General features: G+C 45.9%; 2 protein-coding genes across 4 annotated transcripts; one reads left to right on the top strand and one right to left on the bottom strand.

Annotated features, from left to right (window-relative positions):
* The first annotated feature begins 6 nt into the window (after positions 1-6).
* MTIF3 (mitochondrial translational initiation factor 3) lies at positions 7-14,196 on the top strand. 3 transcript variants are annotated; one of them, XM_028104763.2, is made up of 6 exons: positions 7-120; positions 5,495-5,566; positions 7,366-7,468; positions 9,708-10,171; positions 12,630-12,787; positions 13,937-14,196. In XM_028104763.2, exons 4-6 carry the CDS (start codon positions 9,709-9,711, stop codon positions 14,153-14,155), a joined length of 840 nt encoding a protein of 279 aa, XP_027960564.1. In that variant the 5' UTR covers positions 7-120; positions 5,495-5,566; positions 7,366-7,468; position 9,708; the 3' UTR covers positions 14,156-14,196. The 3 variants fall into 3 exon arrangements, with proteins under 3 accessions (XP_027960564.1, XP_027960553.1, XP_027960560.1); XM_028104752.2 differs by lacking the exon at positions 7,366-7,468 and having other exon boundaries at positions 8-120; XM_028104759.2 differs by lacking the exons at positions 7-120; positions 7,366-7,468 and adding an exon at positions 182-242.
* GTF3A (general transcription factor IIIA) lies at positions 14,140-27,045 on the bottom strand. Its single transcript, XM_028106653.2, has 10 exons — positions 26,959-27,045; positions 26,682-26,894; positions 24,085-24,185; positions 20,279-20,375; positions 19,811-19,899; positions 18,277-18,350; positions 16,991-17,071; positions 15,973-16,202; positions 14,624-14,683; positions 14,140-14,399 (listed from the first exon to the last, which is right to left on the bottom strand). Exons 1-10 carry the CDS (start codon positions 27,043-27,045, stop codon positions 14,217-14,219), a joined length of 1,215 nt encoding a protein of 404 aa, XP_027962454.2. The 3' UTR covers positions 14,140-14,216.
* Between the last annotated feature and the right edge of the window lie 947 nt (positions 27,046-27,992).

Raw genomic sequence — 27,992 nt, 5'->3', positions numbered from 1 at the left:
GCGTCACCTTTCCTTTAAAGACGCGGGCTCCGCCCACTACGGCAGGCGAAGGGGGCTGCCCGCGGGGGCCCGCTCCCTGGCTTCTTCCGCCAGAGCTTACCAATCGCCGACCCGGCAAAGGTATATAGCTAAGGGCGAGGGGCGCCGTGCCAGTGAGGGGGGGGGGGCCTGCGGCGGGAGGACGTGGGCTTAGGCACAGGCCTACGGAGGAAGCGGCTTCACCTCGGCTGTGTCCCTGGAAGGTCAGTGCCGCCCCTGCCGCCGGACGGAGCGCAGAGAGGCACCACAGACCCTGCCGCGGGTTCGGGGATTCGGCCGGTCTGTAGCCGTCTTTGGGTCCGGAACGCTGCCCGTGCATCCGGGAACCGTAGGACCTAGACCCGGCGCCGGCCTTTCGATCCCCGGGACATTCCGTCCCGCCATCGCGGCGCACGTACAGGCACGCGTGCACGCTCGCCGTACGTCCCCACGCCCCCTCTCTGGCCGAGGCGTGCGGGGGGAACTCTTTCCCGGTGTGGGCGTGGCCGCGGCTGACACACGTGACCGTCCTGTTCCCCGCAGCCGCCGCGGCGGGAGGAGTAGTGGGGAAGGTTGCTAAGTGATTGCGGGATTTCTGTTTTTCCCTGTTTATCGTCTAATAGGCTCCGTGGCATAAGACTCTCGAAAGAAGTAAACAGACTTTATTACTGAAAACTCGCAATTGCACATTCGTGTAGTGAAAAGCTTCAGTCTAGGATTAAAGTACAGAGAGTGGAGGGGCGTTTGAAGTCAGCGGCTGCTTACTGTGCCAGGGACGGGACAGATAAATCAGATTAGTTCCCCGCTTCAGAGAACTTACCGTCTAGTGAAGGAGAGGAACAGCGATAAGATAATCACAAAATTGTAATTGTGATGAGTGCTAAAAGGGAAAGATAAACTACTACGGGAGCATTTACTGTTGAGCATTAAGTTGCCGAGCTCAACAGATGAGGGAGCAGGGGGATTGGGGGCTTAGTTTGGAAGGTAATCAGAAGAATGCCCGGAGAAAGGGAGCACTAAGCAACAGTCTGGCGTTTCCTAAACCTAAGGGAAGAGCATTTCAAGAATCTGGACGGCCAGTGTGGTTTAGGCAAATAGGAAGTTTGGTATAGAATGAGGCCGGAGAGGTGGCACGAGCCTCTAGGCTTCATGAAAGATGTTGGCCTGGAATCTGGGCAGTTTTATGGTGGGGAGGGTGGGGCTGTGTGGTGACAGTAGCGCAGAGACAACGGATTGCAGTGTTCCAATTGGTAAATCCTAGTTAGGAGACTGGTGGGAATACACACGAGATGGAAGATGTCTTAAACTAAGGTGGTGGCAATGGGTATGGAGAGAAGTGGTTGGATTTGAGTGGAAGTAGGAAGTAAAATTTATGAGACTTGGTGTTGGGTTAGCTAGGAGGATGAGGGAGAGCAGAGACGCTAAAGATGGTGCTCTGGATGAACTGTGATGCCGGGCAGTGAGATAGGAAGTTCTGAAAGAGCAAGTGACCATGTGGAAGATTCATGTACAGGAATAAGTCCATCGTTAATACTGAGTATGTAGCTCTGGATTTAAAAGCTTTAAAAAAAACATTTCCTGGATGGTCATTGAGCTATTTCAGTAAAATAACTAAAATATAAGTTAAAAAATTTTATAGGTAAAGAAATATGGTTAAGTAATTGGCCACAGATACATGTTGGTTTTTTCCAGTATTGTAAATTGGTGTTACAGCTCTTAAAAAGCCAACCTGAGTATGGAGAGTACTTTGTACCCGGTATGTGCCCCTTATGGAAGAGCAAAACCAGAGCCAAGGCAGAGCACCATGAAGGCTCAGTGACCATGGTTCAGTCCTCTGGTATTAAGGCTGCAGAGCCCACTGGAACAGAGCAGATGGACTGTTGGCAGGTCTGCAGGCAAAAGCAAGGACTTTGTGAAACTCCTTTGAAAGGTGTGAGAGAGGATTCTTAAAGTCATAGGAATTGGCAAAATTAGTTTCAGAAATATTTAGTCCACTAGAATCTATGTAGCTTTGATCCAGCCTCCCTGGAAATAACAAATATCAGTAAGTATGAGCTTGTGAATATCAGCTGTATAGGAAAGAAGAGCGGTGAGCATGCAAGCAGTTTAATCCCTCATAACCACATATTTAAATCATGTTCCTAGAACTTTCATTACAAATACATTATCAGTACCTCCTGAAGAGGTACGTGGTAATGCAAAATAATGATTCATAAGGGGAATGCAGCCATCTTTGGGGGCAGTTATCATTTGATCACTTTTTTTTTCTTGTACAAAAATGTTCATAGCAACTTGATTCATAACAGCCCCAAAGTAGAAACATTCTAAATGTTCATCAGCAGAAAACTGGATTTAAAATTTGTAGTGTATTCATATACTGGGACGATTCTCAGAAATAGAAAGGAACAAACTAATGACACATGCAACAACACAGATGAATCTTAAAAACATGCTGGGATGCCTTACAACAAAGAGTACATACTGCTTAATTACATTTATATGAAATCTGAGAACAGACTATGATGGAAAAATATCAGAACAGTTGTTGCCTCTGGGTGGGGTTGGAGACTAACTTGGAAGAGGCATGAGGGAACTTTCTGGGGTGATGGTAACATTCTACATGTTGACAGTTTTGGTTACAGAGGTGTTTGTACTTGTCAAAACTAATGAAAAGATATGTTTAAGATTTGTTTTTGTTTTTGTTTTTTTTTTAGGTTTTCTTTATTTGAGAGAGAAAGCAAGAGACAGAACACAAGGCAGGGGGAGGGGCAGCGGGAGAGGGAGACGCAGACTTCCCGATGAGCAGGGAGCCTGACATGGGACTTGATTCCAAGACCCTGGGATCATGACCTGAACCAAAGGCAGGCGCGTAACCCACTGAGCCACCCTGGTGCACCTGTACATTTCATTATATGTAAATTTTGCCTCAAAATGGAAAGAATCATTAACAAATATTGAACCCTAGTTAATGGAATGCATGCAGCAGTATTTGAGGATGAAGGACTCGAGGATGCCAGTGTCTGCTACTGCTTTGAAATACATCAAAACATAAATGAAATGGATAGAAAGAGGAATAAATAGATGGATAAATAACACAAAGATAGCAACATGTAGAATCTAGATGAAGGGGTATTGGGGTGTTCACTGTATCATTTTCTGTATATTTAAACATTTCCATAATAAAAGTGGGGAGAAATAGTCCTCAAAGAATATTGTTCATTTTAAACAACTGCAGACTTAATGTGAAAGTATAAAGAACACAACCCTAAGCTCTCCTGAAATACAGAGTGTATGGAAGTAACCATGTATTTATTTCATAATTTCCCACTTTATGGCTTACTGTTTAAAATCCTTTCAATTTCTTATGAAATATGTGGATCAGACATTAAAATTATTCTGTGTTGTGTGCATTTGGAATAGTGCAATTGTCATTTTTCTTACATGGTCCCAGGCAAGTTTGTGATGGTGTTGAAGAGGTCCAAGCAGAGGAGTGAGGACTGAAATTAGGGGGAATTGCCAAGACAGAAGAGTGAAGGGGCTTTGAGGGCGTTTGTCAGTTTATCCTCCAGTGCTTGCAGGATATGGAGTTTTTCAGTGATCCAGTCTCACGTAAATAAGGGAAATTATATGTTTTCTCCTTACAATGTGGAGTCAGTTGCAGAATTTAAACTCCCAACAGATGCAGATAGCTGCAGCACAGGATGATCTCAATAAGGTCTGAGTTACCGTGAAACGAGACATGGCTATCTCTTACTATACGATTGTGTACTTTAAGTAAATGATTTTAAGATAATTGGCTTTTCAAATAGTTCTGGATGTCTCAGAAGGGACAGCTGTGGAAGTAAGTGACTAAAGGTACCCATACTGTCCTAAGAACATGAGAACCTATTTCGATTTAGACTGCTGTTTCATTCGGCCTATTTGTTTGACAGAGATATCAAAGACATTTAGTTGGAGAAATTTCATGAAAGAGCAAGGCTTTCTATTTTGCACACACTTGGAAAGCTTTCTTAACCTTTTCCTAACCTTTGCTCTTGTACTCCCAGACAGCCTAGCTTAAAGCACTTGAACCCACTAATGTTATAATGTTTTATCATGTATTTTCTTATGTCTTCTTTTTTGAGGGGGTCTTGACCCAGTGGTTCTTAACAAGAGAGGAACAGGGAGACATCTTGTGTTTGAAAAAGATGATGCTGGTAGGCCTCCAGTTTCTGAGAACCGCTACTCCAAAACATGCTCACTTTTAACTACTAGTTAGCCAAACATTGCACAAGTTCTACTTCGAATTGAAACCATCTTCATTAATGAAGGTGAGACACTTATAGACTGCTCTGATGAAAATTAGATGGAGAATAAAGGTGATTTGCATTACCAAACAATTCAGACTCTGGAATCTGTAAAGTTCCCCAGACATAGGCTTCATTTAGATATAGCCTTGAAACTAATGAAAACTAACATTTTTTGAAGATCTATAAAGCCAGAATGCCAATTTATTAAATTATAGTGATGTCTATAACTTACACAGATTGGAACAGTCATACTGGCACGAGTAGGGAACTTTTTCCTTCCTGTGGGCAGCTGGCTTCTCTTTTAACTTTTTAATTATGAACAAAATTAAACATACAGAACAGTTGTAAGGCTCAATAACCAAACATCCGTGTAACCATAACATAGATTCAGCAGATGTTGCCATGCTGCACACGTATTTCCTGCCAAACCCTGTCTGAGCAAGTGGCAGTTGTCATGGTCCTCTGCCGTAAATACTTCAGAGTCCCCTCCCAGTGATGGCATTTTCCCACCTAAGACAATTCGCAGTATTTCTCAGAAAGCACCCGCTCCATCAGGAATCTCGTCGTTATTCAGCTTGTCCCCTGTATCTCAACATCTTTGTAGTTGCTTTTTTCAAACACATTGCATTTTATAATTATGTCTCCTCTTTTTATTCAAGAATAAACCCCTTCTCTTTTTAATTCCTCCTAACACTTTTTTTTTTTTTTTTTTTTTTTTTGACATCAAGCCACTTGGCTTGTCTCACAGTCCGTATTTGTCAGATTGTTTCCTTGTGGTGGTGCCTGATTTGTTCCCGAGTCTGGCCCTTGAATTCCCTGGAGACTGGGAACCCGGTCTAGAGGCCGGACCAGGTTCTGGTTAAACCTTTTCTGGCAGGACTGTTTCACAGAAGGCACCGCACCCAGGCCATGGCACAGGAGGAGGTATGCGCTAGGATGTCGGGTTGTCCCATCGCTGGAATACTGAGTCTGACCTTAGGTTAAGGAGGGTGACAGCCAAAGTGTGTTTTTCCCATTTCAGTTTGCAAGTCATCTTTGAGTCACCCTTTGGCACCATATGAATACCTTGTTTCCTCATTAGCTTTTTACCTAATGGTTTTTGCATCCACCCTTGCCTGGATCTGTGATTTGATTGAAGGTGGCAAAATGGTGATTTCTAAATTACTTTTCTTCTCCATTTATTATAGCTGGCATTCTCTAACGAAGAGCTTTTCTTCACCACCTGGGGATGATTGCTGATTACAGTTCTTCCTAAAAAGGTAGGATGAATGCTTAGTCCTTTTTCTTTACCAATTTTCACAGTAAGAAGTCTGGGTAAGAGTCACATGCAGTTCTGGCAAATGATCTTTCTTTTTTATAGATTTTTGCATATTCCATGTGTTAAAACAACTTTCAGCCATTGTTCTTTAATGTTGAAATTACCTCACATTTGGCCAGTGGGAGTCTGTCCATGCTCCCAACCTGTGAATGAAATGTAAACAAGCAAAATCATAATAACAGGGGGGAAATCAGAAAACTAGGTATTTGATAATATAAAGGAATGATTGTTAGTTAGGGTAATGTTATTATGGTCATTAAAAAGACAAAAGAGGCCTCACCTCTGAGAGATGACTTACTGAGGTATTTGCTGGCAAGATAGGATTTACCTTGAAATAGTTCATGGGCGGCTGGGGGTGTAGGAGAGTAGTTGAAGCAGAGAGGAGGCAGGTTTGGCTACGTGCTATTAAGAAGCTGCGTGATGGGTGCTTAGGGCTTTATTATACTATTCTTCCTATACGTGTTTGAAACTTTTCCTAAGAAAAAGCTTTTTAGAGGTGCCTGGGTGGCTCAGTTGGTTAAGCATCTGCCTTCGGCACAGGTCATGATCCCAGGGTCCTGGGATTGAGCCTCGCCTCTGGCTCCCTGCTCAGCAGGGAATCTGCTTCTCCCTCTGCCTCTGCCCCTCTCCCCACACCCCCCCATCCCGCTTTCACTCGCACGCCCTCTCTCTAATAAATAAAATCTTTTTTTAAAAAGCTTTTTAATTATTACAATTTAAGTTGGTATTTGCAATTCAAATTTAGTAATCTCACAGCCTTTTTCTTAACATTGTGTTTATATTTTAGCTATGAAAAGCTTATTTTGAAGAAATATGTATATGTTCAGCCTTGCTGACATAAAGCCAAAATTTAGCTAGTATTGGAGCTTAATTGCTCTATAAGTCAAGAAAATTTAAAACTTTTGAAAATTTATTTTTATTTTTTTAAGACTATTTATTTATTTGAGAGAGAGAGAGAGCACAAGCAGGGGGAGCCGCAGAGGGAGAGGGAGAAGCAGACTCCCCACCGAGCAGGGAGCCTGATACGGGGCTCGATCCCAGACCCCTGAGGTCATGACCTGAGTCGAAGGCAGACGCTTAACTGGCTGAGCCACCCAGGTGCCCCAAAAAACTTTTTAAAATTTAAATAATGGTACAGAACTTAAAAATATAGTTACAGTATTTTTCTACTCTTTACCTTTTCCTGGAAAGTGTTTTTAAAGCTTTAAGAAAAAATTCTACATAGTTTTTCTGAAATAGTCTTTATTTTATAAATAAATATATTTTATTTACTAGTATGAAAAATACTTCTTCCATGTAAAAGATTGGGGAAAAAATGATAATTAGGAAGGATAGGGGAAAAAAATCACTTGTGTCCTCGACTACAAACAACCAGGGTTTTCATAAATTTCTTTTCATCTTTTTCCTATGCCTAGTCTATTCATATGCTTACTTGTTTTTAAAAATCCTACATTTTGAAAAAAAAAATCCTACATTTTGAAATATTTTCTGTTTTAATGTGTTGAGGATTTACTACCCAGGACGCAGCCAGCTTTCATCCATTATTGTCAGTGCCATCCTAACTCATAGGGAGATTTGGTGCTGTGGCTATTTTTCTGATGATAAATGGAAAAAAGTCTTCTCTGGTCTCCTCAGGCTTTCTTGCTTTCTTGGTCTGGGGGCTTCCTCCACCAACAAATATCTGACTTCTTTTGTTAAACATCTTCTGAGCTATTAAAATCCAGTCTGCTCCGATTCTAGAGCCTTTGCCACATCTGCAGCTGGAGTCCCAACCAGGTAGCAACTGTAAGTGAGTTCATCTCCTTCGCTGTGGGCGGAACATCTGGCCATAGATCTCACTAAGGTCAGTGGGCAGTTGAAGGGCCAGCCAGAATGTGAAGAACGTGGGTAACCAGTGTCTGTGTGTATTGCTAGGGAATGACACATCTGAGGACCCGGGGGTCAGACGCCAGCAGACGCTGCCTTCCCTCCGGCTGTTCCCTTTGGCTCAAATGTTCACTCAGCATGTCTGTGCCGAGCCGGGCTCTGGGCTCTAGTGTTAGGAACACAGCAGTGAACAAAATGGACAATTACATTTTCTTGTGAAGCTTGCATTCTAGTGAGAAACATTATGGACGTGTGCAAATAACCATATAATATGTCCGGCAGGGATTTTTTCAAAGGCAAGCTAATGGATTTGAAAATGATGGGGTGTACAGTATTTTACAGAGTGGATGGGGAGGCCTCCCTGAGCAGTAACACTTGAGCCAAGGCCTGAGGTAAATGAACCACACAGCTGAGGGAAGGGAACTCTTGGGTAGAAGGATCCAGAGGAATACTGTTTGGTGTTTGTGAGGAACAGCCTGGCGTCCAGGGAGGCTGGAACAGAGCTGGAAGAGGCGGGGTGGGTGCGGTGGGCAGAGGTGGGCGGGGGCCACTGTGGGCCCCTTCACAGGCTTGGCTTTTCCCCCGAGCAAGATGAAAGCCAGTGGAGGGTTCTGAGCAGAGGAGGGACGTCCTCTGCCATGTATATTTTAAAAGGATCACTGTGTGTGCCATGTAGGTGATAAATTATAGGGGGTAAGGGCAGAAGCAGGAGGGCCGTCAGGAGGCTGACTGTAAACCAGGTGAGAGAGGGTGATATTTTTGGAGCAAGGTGATAGCAACGGAGGTGAGGGGTGGTTGGATCCTGGCTGTTTTTAGAGGCTGAACAGCCAGATGCCCTGCTAAATTGTTAAGAGAAAAAGGAGAGTGGAGGATAACTTTGCTGCTTTGGGCCTGAGCCGCCGGGAGGGCGTGTGCTGTATGACCTGGCAGAGACTGAGGGAGGAGGCAGCATAGGGGGAAGACGGAGAGCCGGCGGGGGACGTGTTCGCTCTGGGCGACATTAGCCGTCTGAGTGGACAGCGCGGGCTGGCCGTCAGCCCTACAAGTTAGGGATTCGGGGAGGAGGCTGGAGCAGCAGACACGGGTGTCGCCCGGCTACGTGAGGACAGAAGTGGGAGGATGTGCGCCCCATTGCTTTCCGTTCAGGCTACCGTGTCTGTTTTGGTTTTTCCCTCTCACTGGTCACTAGAGGCCTAAGGCAGTGTGATGATGGGGCTAGGTCCAGCGTTTGTACAACCCGGTGGCATCAAAGCTGGGGACCAGAGGGCATTTCTGGTTTTAGCAAACACTCCAGGTGACTCTCCTGCAGGTGACCCAGGGACCATTCCTTGAGAAGCACTGCTGAAGGTCCCTCATCCCTTCCTCTTTGGTCGTGGACAGGCCCACCTCCCTGAGTTCTTGTGTTGCTCACCCCAGATGACATGAGTGGGTCCTCCCATCCCTCCTCCAGCCTGCACCTCTAGGCTTGGCCCGACATGTGCATAGAAGGAGAAAGACACTTATCGGGGGAGAGAAGCCAGTACAAAATCAGAATGCCATTTATAAGAGCAGCGGTTAGTCCCATGAAGTAAACCAGGATCACCATGTGTGCCTAACACGTCATTAGCGTTTACTTGTCACGCCGTACCTTGTGAGTCATCGTAGAGTTTCTGAGATCGGCACTCTGATTCACGTCAGCGTATTTCCTTTCTGAGAGTCTCAGTTAGTGCTCCCAGGGGTCAGCTTCCTTCATGGGGAGTCCCCTTTCCCAGAATAGTGCTCTTGTCTTCTGTATACCAGCAGATGTATTGATAAATTGTTAGCAGTTGATTGTATTAAAAGCTTATGAATTGGTTTTTATGAATCACTAAGGATTTTATATGCTGCTTTCTCTTAAGTAAACCTTTAGGATGATCCTTGCTTTTGGAGTTGGCACTACAAGATCCTTGGGAAATAGAGTCAAATGAGATAGTATTGGGGGAAGAAATGATGGGAAACGACAGCACTGTGCTAATATGGTTTATTCTGACAATAACTTGTGCTGGGGACAGTACCTCCGCGACTTAGTGTGACCACAGTCACCTGACAGTCCACGTCATTGGTGTAAATTCCCCAGGCATGGATCCACAACGTTCATAGATGACCTAGGCCTGCAGCCTCACACACACCCTCTATGTACCACAGTTCATCAAAGATGAACTGATTGAATCGTAACAAACCTTCTCCCTGCCTTTTAGGATGGCTGCTCTTCTTCTAAAGAGGCTAACATTACAGACCATAAAGACTGAAAATAATTGCATTAGCAGGTGTCTTGGTAAATACATCCTGCACAAGACCATACCAGCGCAGCTGTCCCTTGGAGCTTCTGTCCCAAGACTGTCGTACCTGGTTCATGCAAAAGCTTTCAGTACTGCTGCGGACACCCAGGACGGAAGAAAGAAGAAGAAAAAGAGTGAGCCAGCTTTTAGCAACATCGGCAGAAAAATTCATGAGCGAGTCATTCACGTGCTGGATGAGGCAGGCAATGATTTGGGAAACATGCACCGAGCAGACGTGATCAGGCTCATGAATGAGCGGGACCTGAGGCTCGTTAAACGGGACAGCGGCGTGGAGCCTCCGCAGTACCAGCTCCTGACGGGGGCACAGATTCACAGGGAGCAGCTGAGACTTCGGGAACTGGAAAAGGCCCGCCCCAAACCTGGTAGGTGTCGTGCTGTCTGCAAACGGAGTCCTCGGGACCACAGACCAGCAGTTGAGAGCGGCATCTGCCAAGGTGCTCATGACCGTGGGGATGTAAAAAAACAGGGACATTCACGGTCTCACCACCAGTGCCCACATCTTTCTTCAGCTCTCCCTTATTTCCGTTCCTCTTCTTTTTCCCTTGATGCCCTGTGGTCAGCATTCTTTTCCTTTAAGCCTGTGTAAAAGGAGGGGAAAATAAGGTAAACACCCCAAAGTGAGGGAACCTCTTTCCCCTTGGTCCTTAGCTCTGTCTCTGATCTGGGGGTGGCAGAGCCACTGGCGGCAGGCCTTGGAGTGCCCGTTCCAGGCCTGGGCCACCCTTTCCCCCACATCTCTGAAGTGGAGGTGCTTGGCTAATTGCCTGGAAGCACTTTCCAATCTCCGAGGTGATTCACAGAGCACCTCTCACACCCCAGTGTCTTGTTACAGTATTGGTAAGGAATGCCCATGTACACATTTTGCCGGTCACCTTACCATGCCCTTGTCATTGATGCCTTCATGGAACCATGAATTGGATAGTGAGTGAAGATTTTTCATGATTCCCACTAAGTGCTGACCGTTACGAAAGATTGTTTTCTGTTAAACAGCCTGGGACAGGGACCAGGAGACTGGTCCCGAAGCTGCCACAGTGAGGTTGTATGTCTTAAGAAAATCGTACACTATCTGTGGCTCACTTTTGTAACAGCACATTCAACAAGGATGTTGACTAGAAAACAAAAAGTTTTCAGAGGCCAACTAGGATGATACAGACTTCAAACTGTATCACAGAAAAATAGTTAACAGCCCAGAGAAGCTTGGAGAAGACACGTTGCTGTTGTGATAGTTGAAAGGCTAAGGTGTTGAAGGCATTATTTTGTTCTGAGAGAGACCTAGGACCCGCTGCAGGGGCTTGAAGGAAGCAAGGAGGTGTTGATAAAAGGACTTTTTTTAAAAGAAAAATTACTTTCATTTGGGGAATTAGAAAGCATACAGAAAAATATGAACACCTGCTATCCACCATCCAGAATGAACAAACATGAACGTTGTTGTGCTTCAGATTTGTAAACAAAATAAAACATTACCGAGTTGTTGAGGTTGTCCGTGCTCCCTTCCCCTGTGCTGTCCCCCCTCCCCACCGTCATGGACTCGGGGTGTAGGTCCGTCTGTGTCGTTAAACCTCGGCTACATATAAACGGTATATAGCAGGATTTTATACACACAAAAATGATGTCACGCTGTTTTCAAGAGCCATGTTTATAGAACAGCTGTAGCTAATTTATCATAATTCCTAAATGGAATCCTAAGAATATACCATATACCATGGCTGTAGTCCCTTTGCATGGACATCGGGCTCGTTTCCAGTCTTTCGTTATGAAGAACAAGGAGCCCGTCTGTCAGTGTCTCCAGGGCCTGTGGGGCAGATCATCAGCAGTGTATGTATGAAACTTCTCTTCCTACACCCCACCTCTACTTGGTACTCTCATCTAATTTTTGCCGTGCTGATGGCTGAGGCCTGTCTTACGATTTATTTGTACTTCCTTTCACCATGTGAGTTACCTCCTCTGTGACTTGCCTATTTGTAGTCCCTGTTTTTCTTTCATGGTCCTCCCCCGACCCCCCATTTAGAGAGTTCTCTGTTCTGTGTGATGCAAAAACCTTGTCTCAGATTTTTTTTTTTTTTGCCCTTTTTTAATTACCCAGTAGTGTTCTGATAGAGGAAATTACCGCTTTTTTCCTTAACAAAATCCTTCTTCTATCCTGAGGTCACAAACATCCACTTTCTTTTCTTCTGTTTTAAAGTTGTATTTTTTTTCACATTTAGTCAGTCCTCCTGGGGAGATTGTCGTATGGGTTGAGACCTAATTTTTCCCCATATGAAAACTCTGAATTGTCCCAACGCTTTTACTAAATAGTCTGTTCCTTCCCTGTAAAATAATTTTGCATGGTCAGGGTTTCCATTTTCGCAATACAGGACATAGGGAGCTCCCTCCTGTCTGATGCAATCTGGATGACCCCACTGTCACTAGGAGGCCATCACAAAAGGAGTCAGATGAAAAGAGTACTTCCCAGATACTGCTCTCATCAGAAGGAAAAATAAGGATAGTCAAGTTTATCATAAAGCTAGACTCGTTCCTTTGAAAGGACCATTTTTTCTTTCATCAAATGAGGGTAATAATAATGGAAGCATTTCATACATTACAGAGTATCTATTTTGCTTTTAAAGTCTGAGACCTAAATACTCTTACTTGGCAGGTAAAAAATCAGTACCTTTAAGTTTGTCCATCTCCATTGTGTCCTTGTTTAAAAAAAACATTTGAAACTAAGAAAGGAGTGTTGGGTCCCTGTGCCAACCTGATCTCTCAGGAAGTGTGTGACACAGCTCAGGTGTTGTGAAGAGACCAGTAAACAGTCCTAGCACCAAGTCTGTTTCAAACTAGGGCCTACCCTGACAAAGGAACTCACTTTTTCTTCAACTATTGGACAACATGATTTGGACACAAAGAATAAACAGATTCAGCAGTGGATTGAGAAAAAATACAAAGTTCAAATTACCATAAAAAAAGGGAAGAACACAGAGGAGCCAGAACATAAGATGGTGAGTACACACAGGTATGAGGAACTGCTCGTGGTTTTTGTTTTCTGATCTAAAGATACAATTGTAGAAAATCTGGATACTTAGCAAAGGCAGAGACAAGTAACTGCTAATTCTACCCAGTGATGACAGTAGCTTTCCAATTCTGTTTTTCAAAATGTAAGCATACTCTGTGTACATCACTTTTCCCACTGAAGCATAATTAAGTATTTTGTCACCTGAAAACATTGCACTTCGTAATTTCAGGGCTATATACTTTTCTTTTTTGCAAATTGCATAGTATCTGTCATTTAAAAACAGATTCATTTTTGGGGCGCCTGGGTAGCTCAGTTGTGAAGCGTCTGCTTTTGGCTCAGGTCAGGATCCCAGGGTCCTGGGATCAAGTCCTGCATCGGGCTCCCTGCTCAGCGGGAAGCCTGCTTCTCCTTCTCCCACTCCCCCTGCTTGTGTTCCCTCTCTCGCTCGCTCTGTCAAATAAATAAATAAAATCTTAAAAAAAAAAAAAAAGATTCATTTTTAAAAGTCTGTCTCCTGTTTAATAATGCCCCTGAGAAGTATTACATATAAAGTCAAATTGTCTTTCTGGAAAGGACCAGTTTACACTCCCAGGATAGGTTTACAGAATATCCATTTTTGCTCTCAGAGTCCCAGACCTTAGCAGCTAAAAGGCAGCCTTAGTCTGGTGGTTTTCACCTTCATTCCAGGTTAGAATCGTGAGGCCTAGGTTTCAGCCCAGAATCTCTAGAACTGGGTGTCTGTATTTTTGTAATCACCCCAATGACTCTGTGTTAGTAATGTTAGGAACTGCAGTTTGGGGGATAAAGAGGTCCTCTGCCAATGCCCAAACCCACTGCTTTGTACCTCTTTTTTCTGAGACGGTAGCTGGAGCCAAATGTAGTCCCTCAATGTCATGCCAGAGTGGGAATTTAAAACTATCATCCTTTAGTGCATTAGTTACATGGCATTTGTAAAACTGCCTGGTTGTCGTACAGGTTTCACTCAGCTTAACCAGAGAAGCATAATTTGATTTATGTAGTCACTTACATAACAGCAAGTCAGGAATGCTGATTTTTATGTGTTTTAGAGCATTAACACTAGAAAGCATCAAAGACATTGGTTTTAAATTCATCTTTGGCTGTTTTCCCTTTCTAGGAGGAGATCTGTAATCAAATACTCCAGACTATGCCTGGAATAGCTACCTTCTCATCCCGGCCACAGCCTGTTCGGGGAGGAAAAGCTGTAATGTGTGTTCTTCGTCATTTGAGCAAAAAGGAAGAGAATGCGTATAGAGAAACTCAAGGAACCCAGAAAGGAGACACTCTGAACAAAGAAAACAGAAACAATCAAGAATCGGATGTTGTGCATCAGTGATTTTAATAAAGAAAAGTGTGCTTCTTAGCAGAAATAATTGAGCTGAATGCTGTGGTCTCGTTTAGACAAAGGGGGAGGGTTGGTTGAGGGCAAGGAGCGCAACGGGCGAGAGCACCTTGTCTTCGGTACAGTTCGGTGTCTCTCCGGTTTCAGGTACACATAAGCCTTGTCCTTGCTTCCTTTTAGGAGGAATATAGCCACTGAGACGAGAGGCCAAACTCCGTTTTTCACGAGATGGTTTTACCTTTGGAAATAAGAAAACAAGATAATGGGCATTCAGAAACTGATCTTCTAATAGCTGTACCCCCCACCGGGCACACAACACTCCTTTGGAAGAAAGTGAAGGCCACGCCATCCCTTCCACAGCAGTGCGGGCTCACATGGTACTAAGGAGCTGAAAACATTCTAGATTGCATCTGGCTGAGGTAGTTGACGTTTCAAATTAACAGCTTGCCTAACTCAACTTACTTTGAGCTTCATTTTCTTCTTGTCAGGGTCATGCACAATGGCATGCCTAGTGAGACTTTGCTACAATGAAGGAAAAAGAAAAACAGTTACATCTTTAAAACAATGCCATTTTGGTATCTCTTAATATGAAAACTCCATGAGTTATTTAAATAAACTCAACCTTCTTTCTGTTACATACCATTGAAGGATATGGCCTCTGCTTACAAAGATTGTCCCACCAGAGCAGAATTCTTCCTCAAATCCTAGACCTAATCACTACCTTTCCCAAAGACCCAGGTTAGGAACTTACACAGTCTCAACCTCTGGTGGCTTCTTAGTTGTTTCATAAGTAAGAGGAGGGGAAACCAGTTCTGAATGAGCTATTCCAAGCTGAAGAAGGTTCTTTTGACTGAAACTATGTCAGCAGCATTCCCAAACCCCAGTGGAAAATTTGACCAAGGTCTTGCTGTCCTCGATAATGCTGCCCACCATCAGCACCCGGTTGTTTTCTAATGGTCTGGACGCACGCTGCGCCTGCCTCAGTGTCTCTTCAGTCTCAGTTATAACTCATGGTTCGCACTTGTAAGAGCACCTGCCAGAGTGAGAGTCTGCAGAGCCGCACAGGCCTGTCCCCGTTCTTACCTATTCAAATCACACCAAGATCCAGACTAGATTCCCAAGTGCTGTGGTCCCTCATGTCCTTGCTGCCCACTTCTCTCAACCCCTAGAAGATGACAGTCTAAAAGGACACCCAAGTACCAGCATACTCTTACAATTAATAAGCATGTGGTACCACAGGCACTGGTTCTCAAAGTTAGGGTCACCGAGAGGGTTTGTTAAAACACAAATTACTGAGCCCCATCTCTGGAGTTTCTGATTTCGGTGGGGGGGCGGGGGGGACTGTGGATATGCATTCCTAGCAAGTTCTCAGGTGATGCTGAGGCTCCTGGTCCGGGACCACGCTTAGAGAACCACTGGCATAGGCAAATCTGGTTGTTTTGCAGACTTGAGTTAAGAACCGCTCCTGCTGGGGCGCCTGGGTGGCTCAGTTGGTTAAGCGACCGCCTTCAGCTCAGGTCATGATCCTGGAGTCCCGGGATCGAGTCCCACATCGGGCTCCCTGCTCAGCAGGGAGTCTGCTTCTCCCTCTGACCCTCTTCCCTCTCGTGCTCTCTACCTCTCAAATAAATAAATAAAATCTTTAAAAAAAAAAAAGAACCGCTCCTGCTGAAGCCAGAGTGGAAGGGCTAGAGCACCCGGCTTTCCCCATCTGTAGGCCCTAGGGCACCATCTTGGAATCTAGGGCTCCCAAGAACCCAGCTGGCAAGCCACAGACCTAAAGGACTGCATTTGTGAGCACGACTACTTACTTTCATTGCAAATGTTTTGCCACAGCCAGGATGTTCACAGGTAAATGGGCGCCTTTCCTCGTGAAAAGAGAGAATGTGGCTCTGGAGATTAAACACGGTTGTGTAGGTTCTACCACAGCCTTCTCTTGGACACCGGCATACATCCCTTTCTGGGGCGTGAGTTTTCATATGCTGCTTAAGGTAATCCTTGCGCTTAAATGTTTTTTGGCATACTTCACATTTTATGTCCTCTGGGGGAGTAGACAGACAAACTTAATTTCCCCAGGTATCACCATACAGAAAAAAATGAATTTGAATATATAAGTAATGTATCTGATGCCGAAAATGTCATGATTATCATACATCAGAAAACTAACTCCAGTTTTTATTGCTTAGAAGTTTGTCTCTTTCCCATGTTCTTATATTACAGAAAATCACTCTGTTCCCTTACCAGGAAGCAGGGGTTCTCAGCATGGTGGCTGCAGGCAAGGGGAGATTAAAAAGACCAGTTTCCTTCCTTGTATGTATTTCCTCCAATACATAAAGCACTGTTTCCCAAACTGTCCCACAGAACACCTGTGCCTCCCATGGTTCTTGACTTGCCAGAGCCTTTAAAACTACTAATTTAGGGGCGCCTGGGTGGCTCAGTCACTGGTTAAGCATCTGCCTTTGGCTCAGGTCATGATCCCAGGGTCCTGGGATGGAGTCCCTCATTGGGTTCCCCGCCGAGTAGGAAGCCTCCTTCTTCCTCTCCCGCTGCCCCTCCCCTCCCCTACTCATGCAGTCGCTCTCTCTCAAATAACATCTTAAAAAAAAAAAAAAAAAAAAAACACTAATCGTGCACAGCACCTCCCGGCATAGCTCCTCCCAAATCTGGGACCACAACTCTGCTCATTTGTCAAACAACTGAGGTAACCAACACGTGACAAAACATCACACAGAAAGGTTATTATTTTAAGGTACATATTTAATATTTCACTCTTTAAAAGCAGTTCTATAGCGACAAATATTTACACTGTGCCATACATGTCTACTTTACCTTTATGGGTTTCTCTCACATGTTTTAGAAGCTCTGTCCATGTTTTTGCCACAAAGGAACATTCTTTTTGACACATATAGCCTGTTTAGAAAAAAATACACTGGTGCATTGCCTTTTGTGAATATTCAGTGTAAACACCAATTGTAATTACAAAGGAAACTTATAAGCCTATATAGTTTTTCTCCAGTCTCCTAATAATACTCTGTTAGTCTTTAGAGGTGGGAATAAAAACTAAGTTTGTTCTACAGGGAAACCAAATAATCACGTATCAAGGTATTCCACGTAGAGTTTTACGTCTGCAGACTTGACAGAAGCACGCTGTTCCCCGTACGTTGTGTGTACTGCCCATGGGCTCCCAGCTGCTGTGCTTCTCCGCCTCCGTGCCCCACATGCCCCACAGCTCCTTTGCCCTCCCTGCTTTATGCTTGCCTCGTTTTCCGTGAAAGAGCGCTGTGGTCCTCTGTGCTTGGCCAACCACCAACACTAAGTCTCAGGGGTTGTGTGCCTACCCCTGGCCTCTAGTCTTACTATCTGGTAAGTTCCACAAACCAGGAAAAAGTCAGGGTGCAATTAAGGGAGAAAATAAGAACCCAGGGGAAATGCTGCAGACAAAAATGGACATCATGCGAGGTGCCAGGACTGGAAGAATCTGTCACTGTAACAGCCAACCTGTGTTTCACCAACTAAATAGCAGAGAGACACCAAAAGGAACGAGGCTACCTCCTACTCTTCAGCTACTAGTCTCTTGTTAAAATAAAACAAAAACAAAAACATAGATACTAAGAAAACTGGAAAACAATAAAAAATCCCTCACGGAAACAGAGAATGGATTCAAGTAATTTAATCAAGTCTTTTTGAAAAAGTTACAATCAGATTACTCCAAAACCTCAAACTCTTATCCAAGCCCTGTGAATGCCAGTAAAGAGACGGAAGTCGCAGGTAGTAAAGAGGTAAACGGTGGTGAAAAGCCAACCGAGGCCAGAGCGCTAACACTCTCAGAAGCATAGAGTGCCACCAGGCCCTTGTGACAGACGGTGAAACACTCGCTTTGAACAGCAACAACAGGAGTGGTCAACAGACAAGGATGTGCAGTGCCTCTGGTCGGGTCTAAAACCTGAACCAGCAGCATGCTGCCCCTGCCTAGACAGCGTTGAGTTTTTCCGCGTGCCCACGGTGTAGAAGAGAAAGCATCTTATAGTCAAAGAACACACACACACACACACACACACACTACTGGGGTCTACTCGAAGCAGGGGGGGGGGGCCCCCAGGGAGCACCAGACATACCCTTGTGGACCTTGCTGTGTCGCTTCAGCCTGCTGGGTGAGGTGAAGTGTTTCCCACATCCTTCATGGGCACACCTGGGTTAACAACACGTCACGCATGAGCCAATCCATTTTTGTGGAGCATCTGCTGAGGGTGAATATTACTCTGTCCTTTTCTGCTACCAAAGTCTCTCCCCACAACCAAACCAATCATAAAGAGGAGATTTAAAATTGAGACTGAATCACAAGTGAAATTCAAGTTACTTGACCAGCCTTGAGACAAAACAAACGGAAAGAAAAGTCATGATGACTTTTTTTTTTTTTTGCATTGTGATCAAATTAAAACTTTCATCTTTAACCTTCTGAAAATGGACTGTTTTCCTGGCTACAACAAGATGGGGAGGTAAACCCTTGAGGCATTCTGAATGGTATCTACTGGGTTTAATGCTGCTGCCTGGAGACGGTGTGGAAGGAGAGCAGCGGCAGACGTGTCGGCTCTGGTGAGCCATATAGGGGCACCGGCCGCTTCCTTGTGAAAGGCCCCAGCGGCACAAGAGGTGGCAGGCCTGCCAGCAAGGACACACACAGGCCCTGCAGTGAACCCAGGCAAGGCGCAACTCTGGGGGGCCAGGAAGGCACTTAGCAGGACGGCAGCACGCAGAGCGGCCAGCCAGTGCCCTTCAAGACGCCCCTCCGAGCAGGCGGCTGGGGCTTTCCGACCCTCTCGGCAAGTCCACCCTCATGTGTCCAGTCACTGTTCCTGTCCCTCAGAATAGGCCGCTCTAATGCACACTAAGCCCCATGACTTCTGCTCTGTAGGAAAGGAATACTTCGTGTCTACGTAATGACAGTTCACACAAATAAACGGGCTCTTTGGGGCGCCTGGGTGGCTCAGTCGGTTGAACGTCTGCCTTTGGCTCAGGTCATGATCCCGGGGGTCCTGGGATCAAGCCCCACATCAGGCTCCCTGTTCAGCAGGGAGCCTGCTTCTCCCTCTACCTGCCGCTCTCCCTGCTTGTGCACACTCTCTCTCTCTCTGACAAAATCTTTAATAAAAATAAACAGGCTCTCACTGAATAAAGTCATTTCTTAGCTTTCCCTTCAAGCTTAACCACAATTGTACTAATCTCACAAATCATTTAGAAATACATTGACTATTTCTGTTAGAAAAGAAAAGCAAAAGGAAACATTTGAAATGACCCACTATATAAATGGGCATTCACGGTATAGAAGAGTGTTGATTAAGATATGGTTTCTGGGGACGTCCGGGTGGCTCAGTGGGCTAAGCGTCTGCCTTCGGCTCAGGTCATGATCCCAGGGTCCTGGGACTGAGCTCCGCGTCGGGCTCCCTGCTCCATGGGAAGCCTGCTTCTCCCTCTCCCACTCCCCCTACTTGTGTTCCCTCTCTTGCTGTCTCTCTTTTTCTCTGCCAAATAAATAAATAAAATATTAAAAAAAAAAAAAGATACGGTTTCTGAACACTTGCACCCAACCTTTGCATTTCAATCTTATTCCCACCTGAACTGTAAGAGATCTCAGCCACGTGAAGCACCTACTTGAACAGCGGCTCATTGGTGTGCTGGCACTGATGGATTCTCAGCCGCTGGTGTTTCTTAAAGGCCTTCTTACAACCTTCAAAAGTGCACTGTTTAATAAAGGTTCATTAGTCTGGAGAAAAATCAAAGAACCGTTCACAAGAGAATTCCCTCAAGATAAACATATTGTGGAGACTCTACTTGCTACTTGCTCCCATCGAGTTACTGTCAAATTCCAGGCCAGGCGGCTTTAAAGATGAACACATTTGAAACAGCGAAAGTGTTTCATTTTGGGGCAGTCTACCAATAATAAACTACATTAGCACAAAAATGTTTGCTTTCAAAATAAGTTGCTATTATGACAGCTAGTAGTTGGGCTAAATTCAGGTATTTGGCAGACAAAATCTGGTTGATGAGCATTTTAGAAACATAGACAATAAGCATAAAAATATTCAGAGAATTTAAGCATAGAAAATCATTCATACTTACTACATATTGTTTTTGCTGATTTTCATGCTTGCGTTCAAAATGTTTCTTCAAGTTTGATTTTGTGTTGAATTTTTGATCACAACCACTAGCTGTACAACTGTAAGAAATTGTGTAAATCACAATGTTAACAAGCCAAAGGAAGAGGGTTTTTAAGATGCCTCTATCCTCCAACTTTCTAAAAATACTTTCCAAAGTACAGTATAAAACAGTCTTTAACAAATTCCGAAGTGCTAAGTCAGTGCCAGCCTCTCAACTCTTACATGATTACCATGTAATGAGATGCATTTTCATGTCAGGCCCTGAAATGAAGCACAGTGCATCAGACATGCTTAATGAACTGTGCAGAGGGAAAGTTCCAAAAGCCCAAACCCTGCTTAGGCTTAAATCGTGTTTAAGTTAAACTGTTCTCAATTTAAAATCTGATAACCTTAATTTTGCTTGAAATGTCACAATTAAGTTGAATTTCCAAAAAAACCCTCAAAAACACTAGTTTCAGCTTACCATCAGAGGTAAAAACAGATATTTAGAGCAAAACCACAAACCATTATGCCCTCTGGCATATCATCAAGCCATTTTAGTCCCCCTTAATGAGCGTTTCTATATCTTGCCCTTGAATTATCTAAATTCTTTGTGCAGCTGCATTTTTTTAATGTGTGCTCTTCTTGTGATGAGTTCTCCTAAACCTGGTGGATGAAGCAGGACTTCCTTGAGAGCCCTAATCTCAGCTATCACTCACGGATAAACACTGGATAATAGTCCTGTCGGGCACTGTGCTATCCACAGGGACAGGCGGAGACACCCAGGCTGACAGTGCGCAGGGGCCGTGGAGCTATGCCCCTGGAAGCACACGGGAGGGGCGCTGTGGTGGAGACTACTAGGAATTCCAACAGGTGTTGTCTTTGGCTTCAGGAACAATGCAGAACAGAACCCAGTTCTAGCTGGGTATGCGATCAACAGAAATAAGAGCTTTTTCCAGCCTTCCTTGCAATTAGGGGTGGCCACATGGCTGTTTCGGGCCCATCCTGTTAAGCAACCACAAAGTGTCTGAGAAGGGGGCACACCGCTTTTGCTCCTTCGTCCACCCTGGTGGCTGGAACGCCTATGTGACAGCTGGAGCTCCGGCAGTCCTCCTGGAGCATGATGTCAAAGCCCCAAGATGAAGATGGCAGAGACAAGTTACAAGGAGCCCAGGACCTCCTGACTGTGGAATACCCCTCAACTGTCCACCTCTGCACTTCTGCATTTCAGTTAAGTAAGAAAAACAGAGACTGTCTTGTTTGAGGCGCTACTTTTTCTGTCACTCTGGACTTGAATCCTGACCAGGCATCTAACCCACGTGTCGGGCAAGAGGACAGGGCCCGGAAACATCCCGACAGGAAGCAGACAGGAAGCACAGGGACCCAGAAGACGCAAGCAGAGTTGCAGGAGGTGCTGCTGGTCAGTTAAGCACCGCTGGACCACAGTTTCATGTCGGAGAGTCAAGCAAATGGGGCAAGATCATAAAAAGGCCAGATCACCAAGGTCATTTACACAACATACTAAGATCCTGGACTTTGGTATGAAAGCCACGCTGAAATCCCGTGCCCAGCTTTAAGAAAGGAAGCAGTCTGGAGGCGGAGAAAACACCATTCAAGTGGGAGTAAGAGCCTGGAGTAAGATCGTGGCAGCTGGAGGAGGGACAGGGTCTGAGGGAAGAGTAACAGAACCTGACGAGCTGCCTGCTGTAGACGACGACTGTGAGGGTGAGGCGCCCAGGGGAGCGGCCCTGCCTCTGCTGCGGGTCGTCGGGTAGACAGGGATGCCACCCGACAAGAAGGAGGGAGAAGAAGACCAAAGGAAGCAGAGCTCAGACTGGACTGGGAGGGATTCTGGCCACAGGGAATTTAAGGAGCCAGAGAGACAGCCCAGTAACACTGTCCAGCTGGGGACCTGGAGCTGAAGACAGGCCGGGCGAGACTGAGTGCCGGCAGGGATTACCACAGAGCTGCCTTGTTCCAGAGGGAAGAACCCTCAGCTCTCCCAGTCACCCTGTGCATCTGTACCCAGCCTGTGTTCCTTGAAGATTTCGTCTTTTAAATAGTATACAGTAACTTAGCTCAGAAACCAAAAAGCATAAAAAGGGACACAGTTGCATGACTCCCCACCACTCCCAGGCGACGTTTTTGGTTTTATTAAGTAACCTTTAGAGTCTTATACAGACAGAAGCAAATATAAATGCAGACTCTTCCTGTCCACCTCTCTCTCCTTTTTACACACAAAACGGCAGCCCTCTGCACACACTCTTCTGAACCTTGGTCTTTCAGTGAATATGCCTTGGAGATTCTGTTTCCCAGACAACATGTGCATACATTTTCCCAGCTGTAGAGTACTCTACTGTGTTGGTATGCTCTTCAGTCCCTCGTGACGAGCAGGCGGGTTGATTACAATGCTCTGTGACTACTCATAGTGTTGCACGTAACCTCGTAGATGCATGTAATACAGGCACGAGTGTGTCTGTAGAATAAATTCCCCAAAGTGAAACTTCCATGTCAAAGACCATAGCCCAGCTCTATTTTCCAGTGACGCTTAGTTACTCTTTGCTGGGCTAGTTGAACTACATTTTGAAATCCATTAAGCTTCACTTGGGGTCATTTATTTTGATGATACACTGTGTTCGTGACTGGGGGCTGAGATAAGGACATCTGCCCCCTCGGTAGTTTGTCCCGTTCCTGCTGGCTAGCACACTGGTCACACAGAGAGGTGGCTCTCCATGTGGAAAATGACAGCGAAGGTGATCCCGTATCAACAACTGACAACTCACCTCCTCAGACTGTTTGGACCCTAGTGAGACACGAGACACTTCACCTTCACCATCATCTTAAACTAAAATAAATCAACTCAGATCATTAGAAAACCTTACTGCGCGAGGAACTGTCTCACAGAACACAATTATGATATCAAATTCTTAACATCTGCAAAACCTGCCACATAGCTAGTTCTCAACATAGTCTCCTATATGTAGCTCTGGATATCTAATAAATTATTTTTTTCAATGAAAACTAAGTGTTTCCATGGAAGATTTTGTTCAGTGGTTCTCCAAGTGTGGACGCCAGACCATAGCATCATCACCTGGAAACTTGCTAGAAATGCAGATTCTCAGGCCTCATCCCCTACCTACCGAATCAGTAACTCCGGGGTGGGATCCAGCACCCTGTGTTTTTAACAAGCTCTCCAGGTGATTCTTATGCTCCCTAAATCTGAGATCCACTGCTTTAAAGAAGTAGTTGATTTAAAAGACAAGCTGTACCTCCATCCTTTCAGAAATAACCAGCAACTCCAAGAAGAATAAAATAAAGCCTGGTGTGAGAGAGGTGCAGGGGCTTAATGTGAAGAAATACAAGATAAAGCTATTAAAAGCTCTACTTCTTCATGCTTCTGTCTCTTATCCCGGCAGCTTATTTATTGGTTCATAAAGACCCTGTACCTGTGGAGCCAAGACTCTGCCAGGGAACCATTATCCCATCTGGTCTGAACAAAGTGTCTTTTTGGGGTGGGTTTCCCAGTTAGTATATACGTTAAAGGGAAAAGAGAGAATGCAAACTCAAGAGAACTTCAGATAAACTCATGCCTGAAGTTATCACACATGAAGGGTGCACAAAACCCCCTCCTCTCTTCCACACATTCAAACCCAGTCTCCCCTTGGACCAAGAGATGCAAATGAGAGAAGCTGCACACTCTTGGTCTTGAAAGTGAACAATCCATTTTCTTACCGGGTCGATATGCCAAACACAACCACTTCAAAGGCCTCAAAACTCTTCTCTACTTACACAAACAGCTTTTCCCCAGTGTGAATCAGGATGTGGCGGCTCAGATGGTAGTCCCTGACAAAGGCTTTGCCACACCCTTCATGGTCACAAACGAACGGTCTCTAGCAGGAAGGAAAGAAGAAAAACATGTCAATCCTGCCCTAGTGAGTAACGCCGGCATTATTTAAAGACCTAAAATGTGGATGCTGCCTCCAGAGATGGTTTCCAACTCAGTAAGTGCGGAGCACCGTGGCTAGATAATGTTTTACAAATGCTGCAACTTTCTCACAAAGGCGGTGCGGCAGATTTTGTTCTATGAATAGCGTATGAAATAAGCAGGCAGCCTTCACAGTAAGCGACAGCACTGCTAACCTGCTCCTAACCTGACAACAGGCTGCAACGGCACCCCCCCGAAGATGACCTGTCTGCATGTCCTACGTGCAGGTACAGCGTGGCCTATATGCACGCATCTCCACCATAGAGTGTTTTTATCCGTTCGAAGCCTAGGCAGAGGAACGTGGAGGTTCGGTCTCAGCCCGGACAAGCCCAGTATCTGTGCTAACAGAATGCCTGGCACACCTCCAGGAAGATGTTCACAGATGTCCGCGCAAAGCAATCAGCTCCCAGCCTAACTGCAACCAATACTTAGGACCCAGGAGGAAGGGTCTCCATTCTGAACCTACAGGAAAAGTCAAAAACATCCTCCAAATTACCAGTTTTGTTTACTTAACTATGAAAAACATAACCCCCGGCAGACCAAGAGGGAGGTACCAAGGCCTCAAATGTTAGTACTAGTAGCAAAGCAAGCAAGACAGGAAGACAGAAGAGTTGTATGACTGCGGGAAGCTCCACAGAACTTTGCACAGGATTTCTAAGTCTGTCTTTTTTTGTTTTTGTTGTTGTTTTAAAGAGAGGGCAGTTTATTGTCTAGAGGGCAGAGCTGAGGGAGGGGTTGCAGAGCTACTTCCCCCATGCCCCGGACACAATCTATCTTTCCCCTGGGCCATGGCTCTGGGGGTGACCCACAGAAGGGAGAGGAGGCTCATGCTGCCCCAGGGGTTCTCAGGGAGGGACACAAAAGTGACCACATGCTTCCCTACTTGGGACATACAAGTTTCAGAACCCACAATTTGAGGAACAGAATGGGCAAGAGAAAGCGCAGGGTGGCAGAACTTAATGGGTGTTTTGAGTGAAGACAGTTACTGGGTAAGACTGCCAAGACAGCTGGGGGGCATGGGTAAAGTCAAGGGCACAAAGGAGCAATGAAAACAGTCAGTGAAGAAGAGAAAAAGAGTTGGGAGGAAATGATCAACCTTCCAATGCTGGAGAGGATAAGGAGGATGGGGGCCATGAGGACACATGAAGGAATGGCCCCTAAGTTGCATAGGTGCTAGGAGCAAAGGCAGGGGCTGCAGGTCCCTGGTTTAAGAAATTAAGGGCCTTCGGGGGCGTCTGGGTGGCTCAGTCGGTTGAGCATCCGACTCTTGATTTCAGCTCAGGCTGCGATCTCAGGGTTGTGAGATCCAGCTCCGCACTGGAGTCTGCCTGAGGTTCTCTCTCTCCCTCTTCCCCTCCCCACCATTCTCTCTCTCTCTCTCTAAAATAAACCAATCTCTAAAAGAAGGAAAGGGAAGGGGAAAGGTCAAGGGAAAGGAAAGGAAAGGAAAGAAATTAAGGGCCTCCTGATGAGACAGTGTCAAGCCAGGCTCTGTCAAACATTGGGAAATTGGGCAGATTCCTTGGCCTCCATGAGCTTCCCTTTCCCCAGGGGTCATCTTCCAAAGGCTTCCTATTGCCCTCAAAGTAAAACCCAAACTCCAAACCCTATTTCTACCCTGGCCTACAAATGATCCCACCAGACCTGCTTCTGAGACCTCTTCCTGGATAGTCCCCAACTCAATCACACCCAATCGCAGGTTCCTTTTCTGCCCAGACTGTTTTTCCCTTATGTGTGCATGATTGGATCTTTCCCTTCTCATTCGGGTCAAGAGAGGCCTTTCCTGACCATCCTCCAGGAGCTCTCAATTTACTGCATCTCATTCCTTATTCCTTTGCCCCAGTTAAAGCATAAGGTCGGTGAGAGCAGATGCCTTGTCTGTTTTGTTCACTACTCTCTCTTCAGGGCTAGAAAGGTACTTAATTATGGAGGAATGAACGCATGCTGCTTGCCAAACCTCCAGTACTTAGAAGTCTTCCTCCATTCCAGTTCCAGGAGGCCAGGGATTAAGTCAGGTGTCTGCTGGGAGTAAGCGTAGGGGATGTAGAAAGTACGAGAGTAAATGAATCCTTCCTCTGCACGTATTTAGATTATCGGGAGGTGATGACTGGCCAAGACTCAAGATCAAAGGGGAAGTGGGGGTTTGGTAAGCCCCCAGCCCACGACAAGGATGTCTCGGTCTCAGAACGTGTCTACCTCTCCTCAGCTCCTCCCAAACCTAATGCTGAGCTGGTTCGCCTCTGTGATCCAGGGTGCCAAAGCTGAACATGTCTTGCATAGGCATGTGCACCCACGTGCCGCCCCGGGCCTCACGGACAGAGCCCACCTGGCGGGCCACCGCGTCATGAGTCCCTGGGCCTGGACGCCACGCCCCTCCGCGGCCTGGCCGGCGCCCGGTTACCTCCCCGGTGTGCTTGCACAGGTGCGCGTCTAGCTTCCAGGCCTTGTTGTAATTGGCGCTGCAGTCAGGAAAGGAGCAGATGAACCTCCTATTGAGCACGGAGGGCGGCGGGGCGGGGCTCTCGCCGGCCGCGGCGAAGGCGTCGGCGATGGTCAGGGATGACACAGCCTCCGCGACCGAGGCCGGCGGCTCCAGGGCGCCCGGGGCCGTGGCTCAGCCACGTGCCGAGAGGCAAGTGCAGCGAACCCGGAGAACTCTACGCGCGACCCCGCCGCACTTCCGGGACCGCGACCCCAGCGAGGCGGGACGGGAGCGCCGCGCGCGAACAACAGGCCCCGCCCCCGCCGGCGCCGTATTTGCGCATGCTCCGGGAAGCCGCTTGTGGGTTGGCGCCCCTCCCGCGGGCGGCTCTGCGGGTCATGGCTTCCTGTTCCCGAGCAAGAGTCACCTTTACCTAACCCTCACTACAGAGCAGGAGGCACAGCTGGCTTGTGACCTGTCTCCCACCCGCCACCACCTTCTGCAAAGCACTAGCCGTGCATAATTTAAACTAACTTGTCCTCACATTATTGGTTTCTTTTTTATGGATATGTTTGGTCGTATGCTTTCTACGTGCTCCCTAAACTTGGCTGCACTTTAGATAATCATATGGCGTTCTTTTACAAATTCCAAACCCAGAGCATACCCCGGACCAGTTAAACCACAATTTCTGGAGGTAGGAAATAGGAATCAGAAGTTCTGGAAACGCGCCCAGGGATTCCGGTGTGCAAGAAAGTTTGGAAACCACTGCCCTAAGCTAAGGTCTTTGCTTCTCCAAGTGTGGTTTGCGGACCGGCAGCACCATTAGAAATCAGAACCACAGACCTACTTGAATCAGAGAGATCTCCAGGTGGTACGATGCACATTAAAATTTGAGAAGCGCTGTTTACAGACTTGAATGAATATAGGTGTCTTGGTTTACGAGGATCACATGTTTAACGGCTGTCCTTGAATGAGAGTAACAATGACGGGATGGATTGTCTGATGTTCTGCCAGGCGTGTTGTTTTGTTTTGTTTTGTTTTTCACATCCTGCATCATTCCAAATCATGAAACAGGTCTTTGTCAGAGGGTGACGAACAGGTCCCTGCAGAGAAGTGCAGTTTGGAAAATAAACCAGGGCTTACTGGCCAGCCCTGATCTGGGATCCTCACATAGTATTCCCTCCTGAGCTCAGTCCCCTCATCTTTACAGTGAAGATGATGATAATAATGCCTGTCTCGGGGGGTCATGAGGACTGTGAGAGGGTGTCTGGGATGTGGGTGCACCTGTTG

This window comes from Eumetopias jubatus, unplaced genomic scaffold, assembly GCF_037043125.1.
Source record: "Eumetopias jubatus isolate StellerSeaLion01/CBP00866 unplaced genomic scaffold, mEumJub1_p1.0 scaffold_3, whole genome shotgun sequence".
Classification (NCBI taxonomy): domain Eukaryota; kingdom Metazoa; phylum Chordata; class Mammalia; order Carnivora; family Otariidae; genus Eumetopias; species Eumetopias jubatus.
The sequence above is the reverse complement of the archived record's forward strand: the minus strand, read 5'-3'. Positions and strand labels throughout refer to the sequence as shown.

Coding starts and splice junctions, on each gene's coding strand:
- MTIF3 (XM_028104763.2), top strand. CDS start 9,709: ATGGCTGCTCTTCTTCTAAAGAGGCTAACATTACAGACCATAAAGACT. Junction 10,172..12,629: donor AAAGGCCCGCCCCAAACCTG/GTAGGTGTCGTG, acceptor GTTTCAAACTAG/GGCCTACCCTGACAAAGGAA. Junction 12,788..13,936: donor AGGAGCCAGAACATAAGATG/GTGAGTACACAC, acceptor TTCCCTTTCTAG/GAGGAGATCTGTAATCAAAT.
- GTF3A (XM_028106653.2), bottom strand. CDS start 27,045: ATGCGCAAATACGGCGCCGGCGGGGGCGGGGCCTGTTGTTCGCGCGCG. Junction 24,186..26,681: donor TGTGCAAGCACACCGGGGAG/GTAACCGGGCGC, acceptor CCTTCCTGCTAG/AGACCGTTCGTTTGTGACCA. Junction 14,400..14,623: donor AGAAGAAAATGAAGCTCAAA/GTAAGTTGAGTT, acceptor TTATTTCCAAAG/GTAAAACCATCTCGTGAAAA.